Genomic DNA, 24,909 nt, shown 5'->3' with positions numbered 1-24,909 from the left:
CAACAATAACAGCTCCTGTTACCAGTCCTTTCTGGAATCCGTCCTCAATATGTTAAGTGAGGGACAGAAGTCTGCTTGTTGTAGTTTTGCCAGGTCGGAATCCGGCTTTTTGAGGTATGATGGCTGGCTCAGCAACAACGGCAAGCCTGTTGAAAATCAACCTAATGTTAATTTGCCAGAGTGCTAGCTAAATAGCTTATTTTCATCTGTGGTCACTACACAACCATATCAATATACAATGCTTCAACAAGCACAGTACAACACAATTCGATGCAATACACAGAGACCTTCCAAAAGCAAATATGTACAAGATACAAAATCAATACAAGAGCCTTTTTAAAAATAAAAATTGGCCGAACACAACTCCATGCTAATTATTACCTAGTTTCAGGTAAACATCAACCCAACCACTACGCACAAAAACGAAAATAGCAGTGCAAAGTAAAGAAATTCATTTAAAAAATGAATACTTGACACGATTGCGTCACCTCCCAATAAACGACCGTTTGGGAGGAGCGATCTCATAAGCCTTTTTATAATTAAAAGATTCAGGGTCGGCAATAATATCATTATTTTTTAGATAAATAATTTTATTTGGGGCCAAGTACACGTCAGAAAATCAAATGGGCAACTACATCTACCACAAGATGTCTGCACGTCCCTGTTTTGTGTCATCTTAGTGCCCACTCCTTCCTCTCATCTGTGTCTTTTCAGCCGTCGTTTGAATCTCGCCATCTCACACCACACAATGCGTAAAATCTCCCCAACAATACAAACAATGGATTAACAAGCTGATTCTGTCCACACTCTCAACCAACGCTCTCTGCTCACGGGGAGCTGGTCGAAGAAGATGACCCCTTTCTCTTCGCTTGAGGAGGCTTTGCTGCTGTGTGGGGGAGTGGGTTACATCCTGTGGCGTTTCCTGTGTTTGTAAACTAGACGGTCTTGAAAACGTCGGGCGAGTGGAGCAGAAAGGTAGATAAATATATCTTCGTCTTTCTCAAACGTGCTGTGGAGCTTTTTTTTTTACTGTGCATTAAGTGGTCTGCTATTCACTTCGTCAACATTCATGCTCGGAGATTGCAGTGAAGGGATTTTGCTTAATATTACAGCGTCAACGTCGACAGCTAATGCTAGCTCGCTAACAGACGATAGCTCCATCTTCGGGAGGGGGAGGCACTCGCAACGACGGCCATCGCGAATGTCTTTATCGCTCAATCTTCCCTCGAACTAGTTGAGCTTTTGTCTCATGGTGTAACCGCAGTGGACGGATTCATTGGTCCAGTGTGCACGATATGTACTCCCGCAAAGCGATTGTATCCGAACGGTGAGCAGGCGGCCTTTAAATTGTTGGATTAACGTGAATTAACGTTTAAGTGGGCGAGGGCGCCAGCGAGAGGCTAGCTAGCTGTTAGCTTCAGCTAACTTGCGCTAGGTTTGTAGTGAAGGCCAGCTCAGTCGGGTATTTTTTTAAAGCCACATTATAGTATGGATGTAGCATGGCCTCTGCTGGCAACGGACACGGCAACAGTCGACGTAATGCAACTAACGTTCAACGGCCATGAGGTCTTTTTATTAGCGTTAGCCGACGTTAGCGTTACGCTTGCTGTCTATTTTCTTAGCAACTTTAGCTAGCTAGCTAACAACGCTAATGGCGCAACCTGTGTAGCGTTTAAGACGTATATATCTGATATATGTCTGTCTCCATTTGGCCCTCGCTAAACTACACGATGGCTCGCACGCGTTACCGTTAACTTCTCCCACGGTTGAGGAAAAGAACAAACTGAGCCAAAATGTAACATTAGCTACATCTCGAAACGCCATCACACAAATACGGCTGTTTCTTTGAGTAAGATAATGGCCTCCTCCTAACGTGCCTGTTAAACCCAACCAGATTAGCTTTGGTTAATATGCAGACGTAACGTTATATTTCTCTCGCAGTTACTAAATGGTAGCTTTTGCATTTCCTGTTCACAGTTCATGAAGAATTACAACCACTATCACGCATATATATTTTACAATGGCTTCTGCTTAAAATGTAGAACAAAAGTTGTGCGTCCAGAAGTTACACTAAAAGACGAAACGAGGTATAAAGTATATAATTCAGGAATAAGGACTTTTCAATTAGTCACACTATTCTTTACCATATGTTTGTATATTATTGATTATGTGTTGTATTCTCAAACACATTTCTTTGTCCTCCAAAAACCATAATCCCAGTTCACTCAAAATACAAGACATTGTAAACCAATTGAGATATTTGAATTCCACATTTGTTATTATGTAATCGTGGTGTTTTTGGTCCCATCTCATGGTAAGGCAGATAATGGGAGCATTTTCTGATTCACACTGGTTAGTTTGGAACCTCTTTAGACTCTTTGTGCATTTTTCTCCGTTGAATTTGAATTTTGTTTGACGTTTTATGAAAATGTTGTCTATTATACAAATTATGTTTTGAGAAATCAATATGGTGTTAATTTACTATTTTGCCATGCTAGAAAATCTCAGATTTAAGGATGTTAGTGGTTTCATCAATTCTACTGAAACAGTACGTTAGTCTGTGGTGTAGAGATTTACTCCCAGATCCCCTTTCCTACATTTCTGTGCAGTCCCTTGGCTTTACGTTTCAACCCATTTCCCTCAAGTCAAACGAACAATTATACATGATTGGATTGTCAGCAATGCATTTTACTACTAGTTGTAGTGTTTGGTATCTGAATCTTAACTGGCTCCGGATTTACTTGTTTTGTATTTGCTGAAAGTAAAGTCTGATTATTCCATCTGCTTCAGTGGTCGTGTATTCAGCAAGAGAAGTGTGAAGTTTATATAACATAGGACCAACTATTGATGAGCACCACAACAGCACATTTGTATCCCTGTGCGAAGGCAAATGTATTCAACCCAGAGGTTTGTCTTGCGCAATACATTTTAAGAGTAACCTAGCTCAATACTGGCAGCAGTTATAATTGTAGAATGCCAGGCAAAAGTCACAGCTCAGGTTGACTAAATTACCCCGCAGACAAAGACATTTTCCCATTCCTAAAAAGTTATTAATGTTTTATTGAATTATTGAGTTCATGCCAGTCACCCAGCTGCTAATTCGGTATGAATTTCAGCTGTATTCCCAACCACAACGTGGTTATGGACAAATTATTTTATTATTCAGAAGCAAATCATTGGAAGTCCGTCAGTTGCTTACCATGGTCAAAAGGGGTAACTCAAAAAAAACAAAATGTAACCACACAATAAATATACAGTATCTTAATCACTGATTAATTACTATCAACAGTAACAAAGCAACATCTACTCTCATAGTTATTTGTACACATATAGAATATTTGTGTGTTTATATTTTGACCTTAACATGCCATTGAGGAAAATTGCCATAATAACTGGACTTAAAATAATATGTAGTGAGAAAGACAGCAAGTGATACTGTTGTCATTTAATGCTTGTCTGTTTTATCCACATCCTCCTCTTCCTCAGTTTTAATGCTAGATGAGTGAGGTGGGTGTGGCTTCCCACCATCCCGACCATCCTGACTGACGGATCTCTTGATGACCTTGTCCCCACCCCTGTCCCTGCGCTCACATACACCACAGCAATGTCACATCTGCCCAGCAGCTCAGTCCGCGACCATATGAAATGGGTTTGTTTTGAGAACGCCAAAGTGGTTACAAATAACTTTCCTTACAGTCTTGTGTCACTTAGGATGTTGTTGTTGATGCTAGCTTGGCAAATACCATGTGATTGGCAATAATGTCTAAGATGTAGATACTTTCAAATTGCAGACTGTTTTTAAATGTTTGACAGAGTTGGTAAACTGTTACTCTTCATCCTTTTTCTTTGCAGGCAGGGCTGCTTGGCTGCGAGGCTGTCCTCTCCAGCATGGCATTGATGCAGGCTAGCTCCATGGCCGCTCCACCCAAAAAAATGATGGCCCCCCTTGGCCATGGACCACCGCAGAGAGAGGCACCTGACCGCGCTCCCCAGGGCCATATGATCCTCCCATCTGGCATGAGCTGTCCACCCCTGGTTAGGACCCACTTCGGAAATGTAGAGTGGCAATTGAGCTGTTTTTATGCTATTCATTTGAATATTGTGAAGAGTGTACATGTGTAGCCTTTAGGAAGTTGAACATTTTATTGTCCTTCTAATACAGTCATGATGATTTATTGTACTTCAAAACAATCCCCACTTCTATTTGGAAGTGTTAAACTCACAAATTGGAATGTGAGTTCATGTCATATCATACATGCTTTTAAGGACAGAAATTATTCAAATTGTCTTAAATGGTGTTGGTCTTAATAAAATAAAAATGCGAAATTTACAAAACCCACACTATTTAAGCTGGTTTCTTCCACTGGCTGGCAACAATTCACTTAATAGAGGTTCACATGTATCACATATTCAGATATTCTTGGTTACGTTTTAAAGGTTACGCATCTGAAATTGGGAAGTAATCAGGACCGTTTTCTGCTTCTGTAGCTTATCCGGAAGGAAGGTGATTTCCAAGCTCCCCGCCTGCTGGATGAGAAGGAGATGAGGGCCAACGAGGACATGCAGCAGAAAAAAAAGAATAGGAAATCAGTAACGCCCTGCAAAGTGAGCGAACAAGAAGGAATGGGAGGGAAGGTCAGTGGCTGTAGTGGCTAAATAGGGAAGGGTATATATAGTGAAATAAACATTTTCCTCATTTCATAAAATGGAATTGGCTGTTTGCACACATTTCTGTTGAAGCATTTAACTTTATTTATGTGTGCCTCACTTGAAGCTTTCATGTGTGCACATTTTGTTTGTGTGGGGGTGGGGGGAGGAGCTCAGGGAAGATGTGGAGGGGGTGGAGGATCTCTAGAGAGGAAAGAGGGGGAGGGGAGCAGAGTGAAGCGGAGCACAATAACTGCAGTTGTGTGCATAACAGGGGGAGCAGTAACAGGAGGGCATTCGGCCATTCGAAGGGATTGCGGGGTATTTATCAACTCAAATGTTAATTACATGTTGAAGGAAAAAAACTAACCTATTTCTTTCCGGTTCATACTAAATATACATTGGGTTTTAGAGAAGGTAAACCATTAAAAATAGACATAAACATTTAGATTTTGTCTGCAACGTCTCTAGGGTGTTATATAAATCACAGGCCTACATTTATGGAGATTTCACAGGAGTTTTAGATGTTATCCAGTTCTGACCATTTGTGGGTGGGAATGTAATTATAAATCATGCCATTGTGTTTTTGTATCTCTTTGTGTTATTAGTTCACTGTTGAACTGACACATGAAAAGATGTTGAACCATTATTCTTATTCTCCATTAATAGGGCACAGGTGGAGATGAGAATGGTCCGTCATCCAAAGTACAGAAAAACTTTATTTGTGATCACTGTTACGGAGCATTTAGGAGTGGATACCACCTGAAGAGACATATCCTCATTCATACAGGTATGGGTAATGCTTGGAGCAACTTGAGTTTACAGTCAAGCTAAAGCAGCTTTTAATGCCTGATTACATGAATCATTTGTTGAAAGATGTCCTGAAAGCTTCAGTTGGAATGAATCGATTAGTGTGCAGCAACTGTAAGGTTTAGCAATGGCCTGCTTAAAAACCATGTTTGGTAATAGTTTTTTGCCTCACAGCTAATTGGTCGTATCTGTGGGGACTTTGACTAAAACTGGTGCTCTTCGGTTTAGGGGAGAAGCCGTATGCTTGTGCCGTATGTGACATGAGGTTTATTCAGCGTTACCACCTGGAGAGACACAGCCTCATTCACACGGGTATGCGTCCTTTAACCGTACCCATATTACATAAATCGGACTACATCTGTAGTCTGTCACTTGAATCAATGGAAAGATGCTCAGGGTTCATTTTGTCTGTGGACAGTAATTTCCAACAAAGCCACACCCCCAAAATATGTTCACCCCAAAATATAAAGCACAATATTTGTCTTTACAAATATTGGTCCCCCATTACCACTAACAATTTGCAGAAGGCAATGTAATACAGTACAGTCCAGTAGTTCCTGAGTCCACTATTAAAAAATTGTTGTTTCAACATTTAATATTTTTTTGCCCTTTTCTGATGTCTATTATCAATAATAATTTCTTTCATTTTGACTGGCATTCTCATTTTGAGAATCTATATTATTTTAGTGCAATTTTAGAGATCCCAGAGATGTAGGAGGCACATTCCTACTTTTTTTCTTTTCTTCTTCTCTGGAATGCTAAAGGGGGTTGAGCTCTGGTGTCTGTAGAGGGGAAATTAGCCTCTCTTCTGACCATTATAATCTTGAGTGCAAATTTAGACTGTAAATTTGCAATGTAAAAACAACTCTCTGATTTTCAACTATGATACTTTGACTTTGTTTGGCTTGAATTGTTTTGTTGATAAATAGTTTTAATGAGTCAAATAGGAGGTTGAATTAGATTTGTGTTAGTGCAAATGTTGCTTAGTCCGGCAGAGATGTCGGCTTGATACACTGGTAGCTGGAGTAACTACCCCCAGGCTAATAATCCTGCATGTTTTGCCATCCAGCAGTTGCTGCATGCTCCATCAACGCCTACAGCGCTTCACAATGCACTGTTGGGCATTGCTAGAACACAGCTAGTCATGTACACAACAAAGCAGTACACATCTGAGCACCCACACTGTTTGACCATCTGACAAGCACTTCTGTTGAAACATACTGCCCGCTTTATTCTTAAAGTCTGCCATCTCCTGGTCTAGAGGATTTTACTTAAGAAATTCTTTTGAGAGTGCCGTTCCTTTCCATTTGGAAATAAATTGGTGCTGGAAATTTAATTAGTACTTGAGAGAACCACATAGCTCCACATGACTTCTTTCAAATCAACATTCAAACAGTGTCAAGATAGACTTGTTCAAGTAAACACTCCACAATTTAGCACTAACCACACATAAGAGACCATATTTTATTTGTTAACACCAAAATATTTCTGTAATACTAATTGTGCTAACAGATTGAATTGAATGTTGGATCTAAAAAACATTAATTAGCAGTATTAAACAAGGTGTTTTTAAGACAACGGAGAAACTAATATTGATTATATTGCAATATGATAACAAACAGTTCTATAAACAAGACTTTTTGATAGTGGACTTTAAAGTGGACTCAAACTTCTGGACCCCATGTGAAAGCCTCACAGTACAGGCCACTAAAAAAACATGCAATATTTATTTGTTTTATTATTTTTTTATTAAAGTATTACTTTGTCAGTAAAAAATTCTGCATGGACATCAAAGGACTGTTCTTCATTTATAAAAAATTAACATTTAGAACCTAAGTTAAATACATATCTATGCACAGTGTCAATATTCGATTTGCACATTTTCACACAAAATTCTTTGTTTTTCATTGTTTAAGAAGTATGCACTGTGGGTAAGTCAACTTCCAACTTGTTTTTCCAAATCCCTGACTACTGCCCGGTATTCACAATAATAAATGCACCAATAACGTACCCAACTTTGCTGCAATAATTTATATTTACATTTTTATACAGTCATCTTATTTGAGTAAGCAGTTGCTCTTCATGGCAGCACTGTATCTGTTACCTGTATCTGTTTCCCCCATAATACATTCTGTGATTTTATTTTCCACATTTTACTTAATTAATACACTGAATAGCTGATAATTGTATGCTCTGTGTGTGTAGGGGTGAAGCCGTACGCTTGTTCCATGTGTGACATGAGGTTTTTCCAGCGTTACCACCTGGAGAGACACAGACTTACTCACACGGGTATGCGTCCATTTACCGTACCCAGTTCAAGTTAAGAAACTTTATTTGATTATTCAAAAGAACTACACAACAACATACAAAGTGCAACAGAATGTTTAAACAGACCTGTATTACATTTCGCGTATCATAAAAGATTATTTGTTACTATATATTAAGGGAGTTGATTTATTAAAAACATCAGTAGTACACTTAAATATATGCAAAATAGTAACAGCAACATTTAAATGCCAAATAAATAGTAATGCATATACAGTGTAATGCAATCTAATATAGAAGCCCTTCTATAAATCTTAAATTGGGTGGATGAAATATAGAAACATTTTAGCAACCTCATACAACAGTTGATCAGGGTTGAATCATCCACTACAAAGAATGGTTTGATATCAATTATATCTGGGCCATTTATTGGAATGCACTGTATAAATAGATGTAAATAAACACCTGACATTGCTTATGTGGACCCCCTCAAAGTGTATTATCCCACTTTTACCATTGCTGCTTAACAAAACTGATCAGAGTTTTACGTTACTTTTTCATTTTGTGAGGATATTGTTATCGGTGCTTTATCAGGCCAGCAGAGCTGAAGAGATTAAACTCGCTGTTAGCCATAATAAGTTGTGTACATAGTAGGTCACATTGGGTCTCCACATTTTGTGTATAATTTCATGTATTTACTTATTTGCTACGTGTGCATAATTTATTATAAATAGATGTATCCAGCATAGTTGAGCTATTTTAAGGAAGTAACATGGTAGGGGTGCCATATGTGACTTTAATTATTATGTTGAAATAATACACAATAATTTAGTTGTAAAAAAAACCCATTTAAATCACTCTGACAATAGGATATTTTCTTTTATCAAACCACATTGATTATCAGGTTTTAGTGATATAATGCATGTGAGTGATGCTTCCCATTGATGCTTAAGGAACGTCTTAGCTAATTTGTTGATACTTTGTGTATGTAGGGGTGAAGCTGTACGCTTGCTCCATATGTGACATGAGGTTCTTCCAGCGTTACCATCTGGCAAGACACAGCCTCACTCATACTGGTATGCGTCCCCTAACCCTGGCTCATTAGGTAGTGGTGTTTTAAAGGTGCCTTGCAGTGTAAACAAAGATTTAGGGTGTCTAAGTTGACTACCAGATTCACATATTCACAATCAAGAAGATGTATCCAGACATGTATTAGGATGGGAAAATATGGGAAAAAAAGTCATATTAGCTTTTGGTACACACACATGCATACATATTTGGGCACCTGAATGTACACATCAGCTTTTCCCCTGCTGAATGCTTTACTTAGTTCTGCACAATAATGTCTTCAATGGGGTCGATTATTGTGCTAATGTCCACCTGCCTGATCCAGCCATAGTGAAGTAGTTTAATTAGCCACGGTATATTATAGGAATAGTCCTTTGATGTCCACACTTAATTTAGAAGCAAATTATGGCTGTACAACTCATGTGTCCAAGCTGTAAATGCTTGTCTTTTTAAACTGACATTGGTATTGTCTAGTTGCACAGTTCCTGATACAGATGCATCTGCTGTAAATTTGTGGAGAAGAGTTTTTTTTAAAGTTTAGGAAGTTCATCGCTTTGGAGTGCTAGAAAGCAAGCACACTTGCAACACACACTTCAAAAGCACCATAAATCCAAATAATGTGCGCGATATAGATGTTAAACCAAATTCAACTTGCAGTAAAAAAATGTAATCACTGACAATAGGACATTCTCTTTTATCAAACCACATTGATTATCAGGTTTTAGTGATTTAATGCATGTGAGTGATGCTTCCCATTGTTGCTTAAGGAACGTCTTAGCTAATCTGTTGATACTTTGTGTATGTAGGGGTGAAGCCGTACGCTTGCTCCATGTGTGACATGAGGTTCTTCCAGCGTTACCATCTGGCAAGACACAGCCTCACTCATACTGGTATGCGTCCCCTAACCCTGGCTCATTAGGTAGTGGTGTTTTAAAGGTGCCTTGCAGTGTAAACAAAGATTTAGGGTGTCTAAGTTGACTACCAGATTCACATATTCACAATCAAGAAGATGTATCCAGACATGTATTAGGATGGGAAAATATGGGAAAAAAAGTCATATTAGCTTTTGGTACACACACATGCATACATATTTGGGCACCTGAATGTACACATCAGCTTTTCCCCTGCTGAATGCTTTACTTAGTTCTGCACAATAATGTCTTCAATGGGGTTGATCGGGTACAGTCTATCTTGGGACAAACATTTAATTATAGTCGCACAACATTTTCCCATTTACTATCTCACTCAGGTATTTGTAAAGCAATGTGGTTGTGAATGGCTTTACTAGAATGTACACTATTGTGCTTATGCCCACCTGCCTGATCCAGCCATAGTGAAGTAGTTTAATTAGCCACGGTATATTATAGGAATAGTCCTTTGATGTCCACACCTAATTTAGAAGCAAATTATGGCTGTACAACTCATGTGTCCAAGCTGTAATTGCTTGTCTTTTTAAACTGACATTGGTATTGTCTAGTTGCACAGTTCCTGATACAGATGCATCTGCTGTAAATTTGTGGAGAATAGCTTTTTTTTAAAGTTTAGGAAGTTCATCGCTTTGGAGTGCTAGAAAGCAAGCACACTTGCAATACACACTTCAAAAGCACCATAAATCCAAATAATGTGCGCTATATAGATGTTAAACCAAATTTAACTTGCAGTAAACAAAAAAAAATGAATCACTGACAAGAGGATATTTTATTTTATCAAACCACATTGATTATCAGGTTTTAGTGATTTAATGCATGTGAGTGATGCTTCCCATTGATGCTTAAGGAACGTTTTAGCTAATCTGTTGATACTTTGTGTATGTAGGGGTGAAGCCGTACGCTTGCTCCATGTGTGACATGAGGTTCTTCCAGCGTTACCATCTGGCAAGACACAGCCTCACTCATACTGGTATGCGTCCCCTAACCCTGGCTCATTAGGTAGTGGTGTTTTAAAGGTGCCTTGAAGTGTATACAAAGATTTAGGGTGTCTAAATTGACTACCAGATTCACATATTCACAATCAAGAAGATGTATCCAGACATGTATTAGGATGGGAAAATATGGGGAAAAAAGTCATATTAGCTTTTGGTACACACACATGCATACATATTTGGGCACCTGAATGTACACATCAGCTTTTCCCCTGCTGAATGCTTTACTTAGTTCTGCACAATAATGTCTTCAATGGGGTTGATCGGGTACAGTCTATCTTGGGACAAACATTTAATTATAGACGGACAACATTTTCCCGTTTACTATCTCACTCAGGTATTTGTAAAGCAATGTGGTTGTGAATGGCTTTACTAGAATGTACACTATTGTGCTAATGCCCACCTGCCTGATCCAGCCATAGTGAAGTAGTTTAATTAGCCACGGTATATTATAGGAATAGTCCTTTGATGTCCACACCTAATTTAGATGCAAATTATGGCTGTACAACTCATGTGTCCAAGCTGTAATTGCTTGTCTTTTTAAACTGACATTGGTATTGTCTAGTTGCACAGTTCCTGATACAGATGCATCTGCTGTAAGTTTGTGGAAAAGAGCTTTTAAAAAAGTTTAGGCAGTTCATCGCTTTGGAGTGCTACAAAGCAAGCACACTTGCAACACACACTTCAACAGCACCATAAATCCAAATAATGTGCGCGATATAGATGTTAAACCAAATTCAACTTGCAGTAAGTTGCAATAAACATGCTTGCCACAATGCTAAAACATGTAGCGGTGTTGGTGTTTATGCTTTAGCTGGTCACCGTCTTAGATGAGTCTTTGCTATCTTGCTGTTTTGTATCTTTTGTTTTAAACTTGCTTGGCTTATTTCCTCTAGTGGCTTTTTGTTATATAATGTACACAAGATTATTTGAAAGTGCTCCCCGTAACAGAAGACACATGCTAATTAGAAGTAAAACAGATCATCCCTTCGCATAAAGCTTAATTAAAATGTGTAATGTCCGCCATGTCCTAGTGATTTAATGCATGTGAGTGATGCTTCCCATTGATGCTTAAGGAACGTCTTAGCTAATCTGTTGATACTTTGTGTATGTAGGGGTGAAGCCGTACGCTTGCTCCATGTGTGACATGAGGTTCTTCCAGCGTTACCATCTGGCAAGACACAGCCTCACTCATACTGGTATGCGTCCCCTAACCCTGGCTCATTAGGTAGTGGTGTTTTAAAGGTGCCTTGCAGTGTAAACAAAGATTTAGGGTGTCTAAATTGACTACCAGATTCACATATTCGCAATCAAGAAGATGTATCCAGACATGTATTAGGATGGGAAAATATGGAAAAAATGACTTATTAGCTTTTGGTACATACACATGCATACATATTTGGGCACCTGAATGTACACCACTTCAGCTTTTCCCCTGCTGAATGCTTTACTTAGTTCTGCACAATAATTTCTTCATTAATCCAAATTTGTTAAGAATTTTTGTTTGACTGAAATTACCCACTCATGATCACGGTACTCCAAACAATTCTCTGCAAAACAAGAATTTGTTTCTCAGGCTGATGATGCAATAGTCGTGTCATTCGAAGGGAAGAGTTGATGGTTATGTGTTGAAACCTTTTTTCTGTTTCTAGCTCATTTATATACTTTTTGTGTGTGTAGGGGTGAAGCCATACGCTTGCTCCATGTGTGACATGAGATTTTTCCAACGCTACCACTTGGCAAGACACAGCCTCACTCACACGGGTATGCGTTCGCCCTTCTTTGCTGCATTAGAGCCCATATACCCAGTTTACTGAAGTACATCTGTTCTTTGTTTATAGAATGACTTTAGTCTGTTTCCTAAAATATTCCCCCTTATTAATATGTTTTATATATTGGGGCATGCTGGAGGAGTGCATTTCAGTTTTTGCATTACTCCTTTAGGGCTTTGTTTCCATTGAAAAGCTGCACTGAGTTAATTAAAAAGACTTAATCTTCATTAAGTCCCTCTTTCACGCATGTGGAAAGATTAGAAAATAGTAGCCGAAAACATTTAGTGTAGCATCATACTGGTGCCACTGCTTTTGACATGTCTGGATAATAATATAAGTGAGTGTGTTTAGTTCATTGTGTTGTTTTTATGAAATATTTTCCTCTGTGTGTGCAGGGGTGAAGCCATATGCTTGCTCCATGTGTGACATGAGATTTTTCCAGAGATACCACCTGGCAAGACACACTCTCACCCATACGGGTATAAGTTTTTATTCATCCCTCTCATTTGACAGTATAGGGGCTTGTAGAATATTTGTTGTCTGCACACAATTACGATTTGCTTTCACTTACCTGTGGAAACTAATTGTAATTCTTGATTTTGTACGGTTAAAGTTTAAGCACTAGTCGATGTTTTCATTGCATTTCTAACTGCTTTTAAGGTTGACATGACACATTTTATGTGTTGTGTGTGTGTATATAGAGACTAGTTAGCTTAGAAAATAAACCAGACCATATAATGACATGACTAGTGTATGTAAGATGACAATTTTTGTGTATATGGTTCACGAAAACAATTTTCTAAAGTTTGGTACTGTATGCGTTTAGGGGTGAAGCCGTACGCTTGCTCCATGTGTGACATGAGGTTCTTCCAGCGTTACCATTTGGCAAGACACAGCCTCACTCATACTGGTATGCTTGCATTATTTATTCCCCTTTCACTCTGAAACCTTTCCTACAAACAACCTTCACATGCTTTTTAAAATTGATAAGTCCCACCATAATTATGCCATTGTTGTTAAATGAATTCCCCCTTTAAAAAATGTTTAATAAAAGTTTTAGGCTTTGTTGGAAAACTGTCCACAAAAAAAGTGATTCTGTCAGTTACCTTATTTTGTGATTAACACTAATGGTACTATTGCATGTAAATTGTTGAGTACTGTGTTACATATCAATTGAAAGGCACATTACACTAAAAAGCATTTTAAATGCAGGCATCAGTGTTCTGAAAAGGCAAAGAGGCTATGTTTTTCAAGATTTAATCGGGTAAATGCAAACATTTTTGACCTGACTAAATAGTGAAATGGTGCATCTTGAACATGGGGTAACTTGAAAAAGCTTCATCATCAACAGTTTGTTTGCTGGATGACTGAATATTACTCAAACTGGTTCAAACTGCAACGTGTAAGCCCCGTTTCTCCCCAATTGATAATGCACCGTAACTCTTGATGTCTGCAGGTTCTTAGACTCTTTTTCGTGTAATGTCTCTGACAGGATGTTATGTGATAAAGCATTTCTTTGTCTTTTTTAAATCTTGGTGTTCATGAACTTCCACAGTGCGTTGAAATGCGTCTAACATTCTTGTGCTCTATTTAGGAGTGAAGCCGTATGCTTGTACCATGTGTGACATGCGGTTTATACAACGTTACCAACTGGAGAGACACAGTCTTACTCATACGGGTATGTCCTCATTTAATACACCTTGACCCTCTCTTTCTTTGACCTTGGTCATGCATGTGCTCACATTAATGTTTACATGGCTGCTTCAAACTCGAGTTTGTATTGCTTTGTCACTTTCCTGTCAAGAGCTAATGTTTCATGCAGCATCTACACAGAGCTTTATAAACCACTGCATAACATAACCTGTTCCCATACTTTATATATGAAATGACATGATGACCATGAAGCAAAAATGACAACAGTCTTTGCTATTTATCAGTTTTCTTTTCAGAAAACTGTTATTGTGCTACAAAGTTTTGACATTGATGACCGGTTTCCTTTTTAGACTTTTTAGTGTTTGAATTAGCCCAGTGATATTTGACTTTAACATAACACCGCTGTCCACTAGCACCAAAAGCACTTAACATATTGTAATTTTTTAAAAGCAAAAACATAGATCTTAATTAAGTTTATTATTCAATTCAGTTTATTTGATATAGCCCAATATCACAAATTCAAAATGTAATGGTGCTACTTACATTTTTTAAAAACAAACAACCAGGTTCTCATTGATACATGAAATACCAAATGGCTGAGAAGAGCAACACATCTTTCATCGGCACTTTAATCTTCAAAACGGATTGTGTCTGTAGTTTGCAGGCTTTCTTTGCATTAAAATCCCCTTTCTCTATTTTGATACACTTACGTCTATTTTTGCTATTAAATTCAAGTAGAAAGTGTTTACAGTTTTAAAATGTTCACATTATTAATACAAATTAAAGCGGCTTGAACAAAGTTCAAACGGGTCAAAAAAAGATTATCACCTCGAATTAAAAAATAATAAAAAGCTCCAGGCCTGATCACATCTAGATTTTTGCTTTTGTGCCGCAAATTGTAAACGGGAACCAGATTGGCTGAATCCCATTATACATTCTGGGAATGCTTTTCATTTTGGAAAAGTTCTGGAAGTTATCAGTTTTTTAATTAAGGAGTTCTATATGTTGGTAATGTGGCTTGTGTGTAAAAAAAGAAAAAGATAAAATGCCAACTGCTCACACAGCCTTGTCATTATGTCATTTCACATTCAAAGTAACAGAGAGGAAATAACTTGGAATCCTCTCTTGTGAATAGTTAAGTGTCATTGTTTGTCTAATTTGAAGAGTGTTTTTATGTTAGGATATTCTCTATTTTATCAGTTACAATTTTAAGATAAAGCAGAGTTTATTTTGTCTTAAATCACACGCTAAGTTTTGTATGATGCTTTCAATTCATATAAAACTCATTTTCAAGCTAAATGTCTAGAGTTGCTCTGCACGCAAATGTCCAATCTTAATGTGTCGTGCATAGTTGTTTACCAATTGCCTAAAATTGTCTAACCTCTGCGATCAGCGTTACAAAGTATTAATGTTAACAAATCGATTTTTAGAAATCTGATATGTTGAAATTATATGAAGCACTTATTGGCAACGCGTAGTTTGAATGATTTTGGTTTCGCCTCTATTAATTATCTGGTCATTTCATATTTTATTTTTATAGGTTGGAAAATAATCAAATTTAGCTTGCTACACAGGGTATTTCCATTTCCCCCCCAATTTTTAATTTTGGCTTTATACTTTTAGCAGTTAAAGTTTAACTTGGATCAGATGTGAAAATGACATTTACAATTGACAAGAACCAATTTCTAACGCATGCTGGAATTTCCAGTGCAGACAAACTGCTGATAAGTGCATAACCAAACTTTACTAAGCAATTAGTAAAGTTTATTGTGGATCATTTTTGGCAGTTGAGTGTTTCATGCTAAAGTTGGTACTTTGTGTGTGTAGGGGTGAAGCCGTACGCTTGCACCATGTGTGACAAGAGGTTTTTTCAGCGATACCACCTGGCGAGACACAGCCTCACTCATATGGGTATGCCTCAGCCAATCTTAACCCAGTAACAAGATTAGGATGCTGCAACACCTGTATGCTTGATTTATATATCTGTATTCATACACAAATTATTCAACTGTAATATTAAATAAATTACCTCATCATCTCATGTGTTGTGCAGGTGGATTTTAGATCCCCTCTGGGAATTTTGTCATTTAAACAAACATCTAATCATATCATATTGTAACCTTTTTTGTAAGTAATTTTAGGGGAATGAGATTGGTTATTAACCACCGATATCAATTTATACCAGATTAGTAAAGGAGTGCTAATAGGAGTAAAACATATTTTTTTTACCCTGGTGGCAGAGACACACAAATAATTATCTTGATGCTCTGCGTTTAGGAGTGAAACCTTTTGCTTGCACCATGTGTGACATGAAGTTTTTTCAGCGTTACCACCTGGCGAGACACAGCCTCACTCATACGGGTATGGGTTCGCGCACCGTGCCCATGACATTCCCTGTTAGAAATCAGTGTGGACATTTCATTTTGTTCGTTCACTTCAGACATTCATCTGTTACATTTAAGGAAAATGTCAGTATGAAGTTTTAAGAAGGTTTCCTCGTCTTTTATTGTTGGGCATATTTGATGTTGGTAACCACAACACTTCAACATAGTGAGAAGCATTGTGAGAAGAAAATATGAGAAGAATTGTTGTTTTTGCATGAATTGGCAATTGTGTGGTTAATAACCAATAGCGTTGATTTAAATTCCTGATTACAAAAATGCAAATTGAAGCAAAGTATTAAAATATTGCTACTTTGCATTTAGGTGTGAAACCTTATGCTTGCACCATGTGTGACAAGAGGTTTTTTCAGCGCTACCACCTGGCGAGACACAGCCTCACTCATATGGGTATGCGTCCGCACACCGTACCCATGTCACTGAGACAGACTGTAGTTTCATTTTATGAGACTCAAAGTAAGCCATCTTATCAGTACTTTCTTAAATATTTTTTTCAATTAAGCTTACCCTGTTTTCTGTGTGTCGTTGTAACATTAAAGCAAGTCCTTATAAATGTTTAAAGAAATACAGGACTGCAGCATCATCAACTCGTGTGATGTGTTAGTTGTGGATTTGAGAATTGGTTCATTCAGTTGGATGTTTCTTTGTTGTATTTGGAGGAAAAACAAGAATTAATTTGGGGAAAAAGGCATTTCGAAAACGATTGAAACATGTGGTTAACAACCCATCAATTCTGAATATATATTTGAAGAATATTGCTTATTGATGGCTTGTGAATACAAAAACGTACATCTGAAAATAATACCATAATGCTCTGCGTTTAGGTGTGAAACCTTTTGCTTGCACCATGTGTGACATGAGGTTTGTTCAGCGTTACCACCTGGCGAGACACAGCCTCACTCATACGGGTATGCGTCAGTGCACCGGCCCTTCTCACATTTCGTAGGCCATTGTTACACAGTCTGTAAATGCCAGGAATACAGACTCATCTGTTCCCAACCTATGCTTTTCATATTCTACTGCCTTTTTTTGTCACCATAGTTCTTAGAAATCTTTTTTCAGACATTTACGTGACTGGATCTGCTCTTTTTTAAAGGCTTGTTCACCAAGGATGGAATGTCAGTTGCTTAAATGTATACTATGTTTTCACATTGTGATGTGCTTTTAAAGACACTGATCACACAAAATACTAATTAGTTATCAGCATGATTAAAACCCACTTTAGTCAATTGACTTTTAACATGAGGTACACAAAAGTAAAGGCATTAATTGCAGTGCTCCCAGACTTAAATTTATATTCTTAAGAATACGATTGGCAGAATAAAAATCGATTGGTGATGCAGCTACAATGTTCAGTTGTACAGCTGTATTTGTTGGCAACTATAATAAGTTACATTCAAGAAGAAAGCAATTATTTGTTTGCATGAATTGGCAAATGTGTGGTTAATAACCAATAGCTTAAGTATTTAATTCGTATAGAATGGAAATTGAGGTAAAGTATTATAATATTGCTACTTTGCATTTAGGTGTGAAACCTTATGCTTGCACCATGTGTGACAAGAGGTTTTTTCAGCGCTACCACCTGACAAGACACAGCCTCATTCATTTGGGTATGCGTCCGCACACCGTACCCATGTCACTGAGACAGACTGTAGTTATATTACGTGAGAGGGGTCAGCCATCTCAGCCATTATAAATAACTAGTCTTGATCTCGGTTATACTACATCATGTGTGTAAAGGCAACATTAAAGCAAGTCTCCACATGTAAATTATTACAGGACTGTGACATCAGCTCATGTGATGTGTTGAGTTGTGGATTTTAATTTGATCGACACAGTTTGATGTATTGGTAATTGGATTTGGAGAAAAGACCAAAAAGCATAACATGCATTGTTTTTTTAGCAAAATTTGACACGGCAAATGAAAAGTGGTTTAACAACCCATCAATTGTAAATAGATGTTTACGGTGCAGTACTGATTGATGGATTGTGAAACAGAAATTAAAAGTTCTGTGAATAATGTATTGATGATCTGCATTTAGGTGTGAAACCTTTTGCGTGCCCCATGTGTGACATGAGGTTTGTTCAGCGTTACCACCTGGCAAGACACAGCCTCACTCATACGGGTATGGGTCCGTGCACCTGCCCTTCTCACATTATATAGATCGCCTTTTAATCTTTATCGTGCTGATAATAAGGGTACCTTTGTGTGGTTATATTAATAGTCAGAACACAACAAGTGTTTTTGTTGTAGGTGCTCAGTTTAGTTGCTGTTAAGACATTTCAATGCGTCGTAATGATCTTTATCTCTCGTTTTCTATACTTAAAACTCGGTTAACTCAAAATGAATGTTGCCCTCCAGAATTGGTTGGTGAGAGTTTGAATCTCGTTTGTGTTACACACTCCTGGTTAACTGGATTAATTCTCTTAAGAAAAAAACACATAAACCACATTTTTTAGAGAGAATCCACGTAGCAAGTTATAAGGTCACCTAAATTGGCAATTTCCTGCTAGCATACGCTAGCCAGGCAAAAGCTACAAATGGTAGCAATAGCTTGTTAGTCTTCCCTGACTGCCCATGGCATTGCCTCCCTTGACTTGGGACACACCATTTGCATATTAAGATCACAAATCAGAGACAATTGACAGGATCTCATGTTAAGACAACGTGTGAATGGGCTCACGTGTCACAGAAGTAACCCGCCTCCCTCCCCTTAAACTTCTAATTTTGTCTTGATATAGTTGGTGTTCGTGGCCAATATTTAGGTTTCTATTTATACTCGATCTGTTGGCAAAGATTCAGTTTGTTAATTATCAATCCTGCAATACCTTTTCTTTGTTTACCAGACGTATACAGTCATTTTACTGTGTATACCAGTAATACTGGGGGGCAAATCAATAACTATAATGTAGTTGCAAAGAGTTGAGTGTTTTTAGCTAGGATTTAATGTCAACTATTCCAACTTTTGTCAAAAATAAATAAAAATAAAACATTTGTCAAGCAAACAAAAGTTCAATAGCTGTAAACGCTGCTCTCTAAAATCAATAAGCACAACTAAAAAGCACAAAACGCAGCGTTTTGAGAAAAAAATAACTAAAGGTAGACGATGGCTTTAGAAATGTAATAACAGGCCCTGATTCAAACCCAAATTGTTCTGCTTATGTCTTTTTCGTATAAATAGCCATAATGGATGAAAGGTGAGAGGATGCTGAAATAAGAAAGGCTGTTACTGATGTTTCTTCAGACAAAGCATACCATGATTACATGTTATAGATCTAGGGGGTTCTGCTTTGAAACTAAACGGGTTTAAACTCCACATTATGTTCAAATCTGACTTGACTCTACTCAGTTACACTTATGGTCTTAGTTGCATGTCTGAACATTTCAACACATTTTCTTAAAAAGGAAATGCACATTGCATTACACACAAAGAAATGATGAGCTGTTTTCTCTGTTAGTATTTCAGTCCTAGTGCTAGATTGAAAGTTGTGTTGTTGCACTTGTGGGTGATAGGGCTAATACATTGCTCTGTGTGTGTAGGGGTGAAGCCGTATGCTTGTTCCATGTGTGACATGAGGTTTATTCAGCGTAACCACCTGGAGAGACACAGCCTCACTCATACGGGTATGCGTTCCTTTACCGTACCCTTATTCCCGAGAAAGGCTCTGGGGCTTCCAACAGAAGGAGGTCACAACAAACTCGAGTTTGGATTGTCAAGTCATTTGATGGGATGTTGAACCAGCCTCAAAATACTATGTTGCGTAGATCTGGGCCGTTAAAACACAAAATTCCACTCTGATCTACACATAATGAGTTGATGACGAGGCCTTTTAGAATATATACTTTTTCAAATGCTGACATTTCAATGTTGAAATCTACTGTTAAGGCATTTTTCCCAACTGTTTGTCAGTGTTGGAAATGTAGTTTGTAGATAGAGATTAGTGAGTGAAAATTGCACACAGTTTGTTGGTACGAGACGCTAAAATTGATTCATTGACTGTGTATTTGTGTGCTCTTTCAGGAGAGAAGCCCTTTGCTTGTGACATGTGTGATATGAGGTTTATCCAGCGCTACCACCTTGAGAGACACAAGCGTGTCCATAGTGGGGAGAAGCCTTACCAGTGTGAACGGTGCCAGCAGGTATGCACGGATGTAAACAAAGTGACCCAAACTTTATACTTGTGGTATTCATGTATTGTTAAATTAATTCACTGTGGTACATTTGAATGTGTAAAATGAACCATATGAAGATTGATTTTGGGACACTCAGCTACTTAGAATGATTGTAAACAGAATTAGCCAATATGTTTCTTTAGATTATGATAACCAAAATAAATAATAACCCAAGTCCAATTTGTGTGTTTTGAAGAACTTTTCACGGACAGACCGGCTGTTGCGGCATCGGCGACTGTGCCAGGGTCGCGGCGTCGCCAAAGTAGAGAACCAGCCATGCTGCGACCCACGCCCATACCCCCAAGATGCCCCACCTGCACCCCCAACCTGGAGTCCCCTGCACCCCCCTCCAGGCCGACTTGCGGTCTGACATTCAACCTTCCCTCCACCCACAATACCGCCAGAGACGGGACAAGCCACAGGGTTTCTTCTTCTCAGCTCTGTGCGGAGTGACGCCACACTCTAGCGCAGGCTGATCTTGCAGCTCCAGTCTTGGGATTACTAATGACAGTGACATTTGTGTTTTTGTTTTGTTGACTTTTTACTGTGTTTCCTTTTCTCCCCTTCCCCACAACCCCCATTTTTTTTTAAAGACAATACTTTTCTGTGATGAAACAGTTGTTCTGTTTTGTACTTAATCTATTTGATTTTTTTTCAACAAAACAAAAAAGGTTTTTATGGTTGTTCAGATATATCTGCATTTGGTGGTACTCGGGAAGGGCTGTGGGTATTGTTTATCCCGACGCGTTTGCAACAAAATGGGTTGAAGTGGGGAGGAAAAGTATTTGAGCTTCTTTCAATTTTTTTTCATGTGGCTCATTTTGACTTAAAAAGTTTGTCACTTATGTTAGAATTTATCAAACTGAACTTTCCTACCGGGTAAAGCAAGGAAACCCTTCTGTCAACATCTCCATTGAGACCAGATCTTGCTTACCATTGTCGCTAAGATAGTGCTAAGCATTAAGACATTTCACCCAAAGCAGTATTTGGTCTAAATAGGATTTTGACAATAGTATTTCCCTGAATTTTACCACATAGGAGGTACAGTTTTAAGGATTACTTTTTGTAAATAATTGAAAATGCTTATTATTTTACTATGGGACTTAAGTGTTGAATTTTTTTTGTTCACAAAATGGGCCAAAAACCTGATCATTGGAAATAGTTTCAAATGCGGTCTATTCCCACTGTTTCAGGAATATCCTACAGAAACCTGAGTAACTTTGAGTGTTTATTTAAAAAAAAAAAAAAAGGAGAAAAAAAAGTAACATCAAACATTGCTTCATAACTGTAACCCTGGACTTCCAAGGAGTGGATGAAGACGGTAAGCCGGCAGTTGACTGGCTGTGTCAGACGTGAAGGGTTGGGCCACAGGAGCCTGTGGAGCCGGTCTCATGTTCTGTTGCGGGTCAGGAAATGGTGCACAGACTGTCCACGGCTGCCGTCCTCCCACACTGACCGAGTCACGCCCTCGTCAGTGCGGCTGTACGTATCCACAGTGCAGAGATCTCCAGGACAGAAACGCGTTTCAAACTTGCTCTGTCCATAGATGCTGGTCGAACGGCGCAGGTCGGCCCCTTGAAGTCCCATTATGTTGTTTGTACAGTTACTCTCATTGTGAGATTAGTGGGGGTAAACAAAATCTTGTGGCCTTAGTGTTTTTTTTTCTTTCATTTGCCTTTTTTCTCAACCGTTTATTATTGTAGATCAGATGTTTTGACGAAGACGAAGCCTTTCATCGTAGTATTATTATTTTTGTTATCCTAAAGCTGTTAGTTACAGAATGTCTGGTGGCTTCAGTGGCGCGAAAACAGACTAATGTGTTCTCCCGTCGAGAGAGGTTGTCTTTTGATGATGAATATTTTTTGGGTCATTGTTACTGATGTCAGTGTAACACGGTATGTACTCCTTCAGAAGCCCCCTGTGAGTTTGTCCTTGTGAGAAGTCAGTAGTGCTAAAATGTTTCCCACTGCAGTGCTTTGGCTGGTCGCACACCATCGTAGAATCAACACTAGCTTGACTCTACTACACACTAACGATTGCCTTTTTTATCCAAATATTATGTGGTTGGTGTGTAATAATGGATGTCTGACATGTCATTGGGTTTAGCCATTGGTAACTGCAGATACATAAATAATCATTGTAGTACTAAATTATATTGTAACGAACGATTTCTTTTTCCTCGGATGAACTTTGATCGTACCGTGTGAAGTCTTCGACGGTCCGACAGCGGAGAGCCAGTTGATCGCGGCCACTTTGCCGCCTGTTGAAAACGTTTCTCAAACTTGATCCTTTATGTGACCGGCGTCGCAACTTTTCTGTTAACGCCAGAAAAGTCAGCGCTGGCTGTGAAGATGAGTCTGCTCACCGGAACATGCATGTACATATCAAGACATCACACAGAGAGGAACAAACCATCGTGGTTGACTTCAGGGGACAAGAGGGTTTTAGTTCAATGTTCCAGATAATATTCAGTGAATGCCGATGGAATCTCAGAGTGCATTATCTGGTCTCTGATTTCTAAGATGAACAGATATTTGTGTTTGGCACAAACAGGAAGCCGTTTGGAGTAAAGTAATATTTTACCAAAAGTATTATTGGGAGGAGTTTTTAAAATTGTTTTATGGTCAATTGATATCAAGGCAACGTTGTGTAAGTGTGTAAAGAAACAGGATTTCAGTTTAAAGTTGTTTTCTTGACACCAAGTTAAACCCAGTGGCAGCAAAGGAGCCAAGTTTGAGAAATGCATTAATCTGCTCTGCAAACGCTTCAACATCTGGTGAAGGGAAACTGCCGCTGTGAGCACGCACGACAACGGCTGAAGGGCAATACAGTATACAGTTGACATCACTTGTTAATACCTTTTTGACTTATTGTTTTTAGTATTATCAATATCATTGTTAAAATGCAATAGAATCCTTCAGTCACAGATCTTTTGTTTATAAGATTGAGGTTTAATTTCAGACGGATCCAAGGATTTCTTTGTCTGAGAATTTCTCATCCCATTTTGATGATTGTTTCAAGGACCTTTTTTATTCTGATGAACTTGTAAACACTGGAGTGACGGGAGGGGGGGGAAAAAAGACAAAAAAAATGTTATTTTTTTCTTCAGACTGTACTAGATATTAGGTTTTAGACTAAGCCTATTTCTCCTCAACTTGACACCGAAGGTGAACAGAACAATTTGGATCAGTACAGTTGAGAGCCCAGTATGTTTGGTAATTTTGACATTAGAGACGGTAGTACCTCAAGAAATCTTTTTCTTTCTTATACGAAGTCCCTGGTATTTGTAGTAAATTATATTGATAATGGTATTAGATGAACAACAGCATAACAGTAGCTATCACAGATTAGTTGTTTTCTTTTATTAGTCTTGCATGCAGAGTTATGGTCCTCAGTTAAGATAGGATCTTGATATTGATTATTTTGTGTAGGAAAATGAGTGCATAAGAATAACTTCCGTAAAAAAACATTACAATGATTATTGTAAAATGGGCTAACTAATATGTACCCTTGTGATCCAATTAGTTTCAACTATATGAAAATCAGAGGAGAGGCTTCTTACTATTATGCTGAAATAAAAAATCATTTGTAAAGGACTTTTTGTCTGCTGACTGACTGTGTCGACCTAATGGTAAAACATGGGTTAGATGGGGAGAGCTACGTTTTGTGAGCTCTTTTTGGATGGTGTGGTTTGTTAATGAGTTCCACAGAGGGGGTGACGACTGAAAACGCCTCGTCACCCCGGGCCCGCTGCTTGCCTTTAGATGAGGTTGATACAGGCGGAGCTAATAACTGCTGAATGCTTATATACGTGACTTTAATATGGCAGAACAACTCCTCAACCTTGAAACGAATGGCTCAAATAGATTTACTGAGGTTGGATCGAATAGGGGCAATAAAGGTGACTTTGCTTTGCTATTATACATATATATATATATATATATGTGTGTGTGTATATATATATGTGTGTATATGTTAAACATCAAGTTAATGTGCGACATAATAGAGTATTCAAATGGTGGCATGTAGTCTTTAGAGTAAAACTGCTTCTCCCTGTAGTCCCATTGAAGCTGCAGCGTCACAGGACTGGAGCTATGTGATCACTCGAGCCGGAACTGGTAAGTCTTGTTTTTGTAATTTTAGATCTGCTTTTTTTATTTTTAAAACGCTGATCATCTATAGAACAATGTCTTAATTTGG

At 38.3% G+C, this 24,909-nt stretch overlaps 1 protein-coding gene across 29 annotated transcripts; it reads left to right on the top strand.

Annotated features, from left to right (window-relative positions):
- Window positions 1–514: 514 nt before the first annotated feature.
- znf740a (zinc finger protein 740a) lies at window positions 515–24,305 on the top strand. 29 transcript variants are annotated; one of them, XM_056436644.1, is made up of 24 exons: window positions 515–975; window positions 3,487–3,670; window positions 3,853–4,056; window positions 4,489–4,635; window positions 5,317–5,437; window positions 5,686–5,769; window positions 7,663–7,776; window positions 8,715–8,798; window positions 9,597–9,680; window positions 10,606–10,689; window positions 11,827–11,910; window positions 12,392–12,475; window positions 12,879–12,962; window positions 13,310–13,393; window positions 14,078–14,161; window positions 15,964–16,047; window positions 16,414–16,497; window positions 16,842–16,991; window positions 17,360–17,443; window positions 18,062–18,145; window positions 18,578–18,661; window positions 20,077–20,160; window positions 20,558–20,676; window positions 20,906–24,305. In XM_056436644.1, exons 2-24 carry the CDS (start codon window positions 3,605–3,607, stop codon window positions 21,077–21,079), a joined length of 2,355 nt encoding a protein of 784 aa, XP_056292619.1. In that variant the 5' UTR covers window positions 515–975; window positions 3,487–3,604; the 3' UTR covers window positions 21,080–24,305. The 29 variants fall into 29 exon arrangements, with proteins under 29 accessions (XP_056292619.1, XP_056292633.1, XP_056292631.1 ...); XM_056436646.1 differs by lacking the exon at window positions 515–975 and adding an exon at window positions 1,032–1,327 and having other exon boundaries at window positions 3,853–4,035; XM_056436649.1 differs by lacking the exon at window positions 515–975 and adding an exon at window positions 1,033–1,327 and having other exon boundaries at window positions 3,487–3,649; window positions 3,853–4,035.
- The last annotated feature ends 604 nt before the right edge of the window (window positions 24,306–24,909 follow it).

The sequence above is a fragment of the Pseudoliparis swirei genome, chromosome 18 (assembly GCF_029220125.1).
Source record: "Pseudoliparis swirei isolate HS2019 ecotype Mariana Trench chromosome 18, NWPU_hadal_v1, whole genome shotgun sequence".
Classification (NCBI taxonomy): domain Eukaryota; kingdom Metazoa; phylum Chordata; class Actinopteri; order Perciformes; family Liparidae; genus Pseudoliparis; species Pseudoliparis swirei.
Note: the sequence above shows the minus strand (reverse complement) of the source record. Positions and strands in the feature narration are given on the sequence as shown.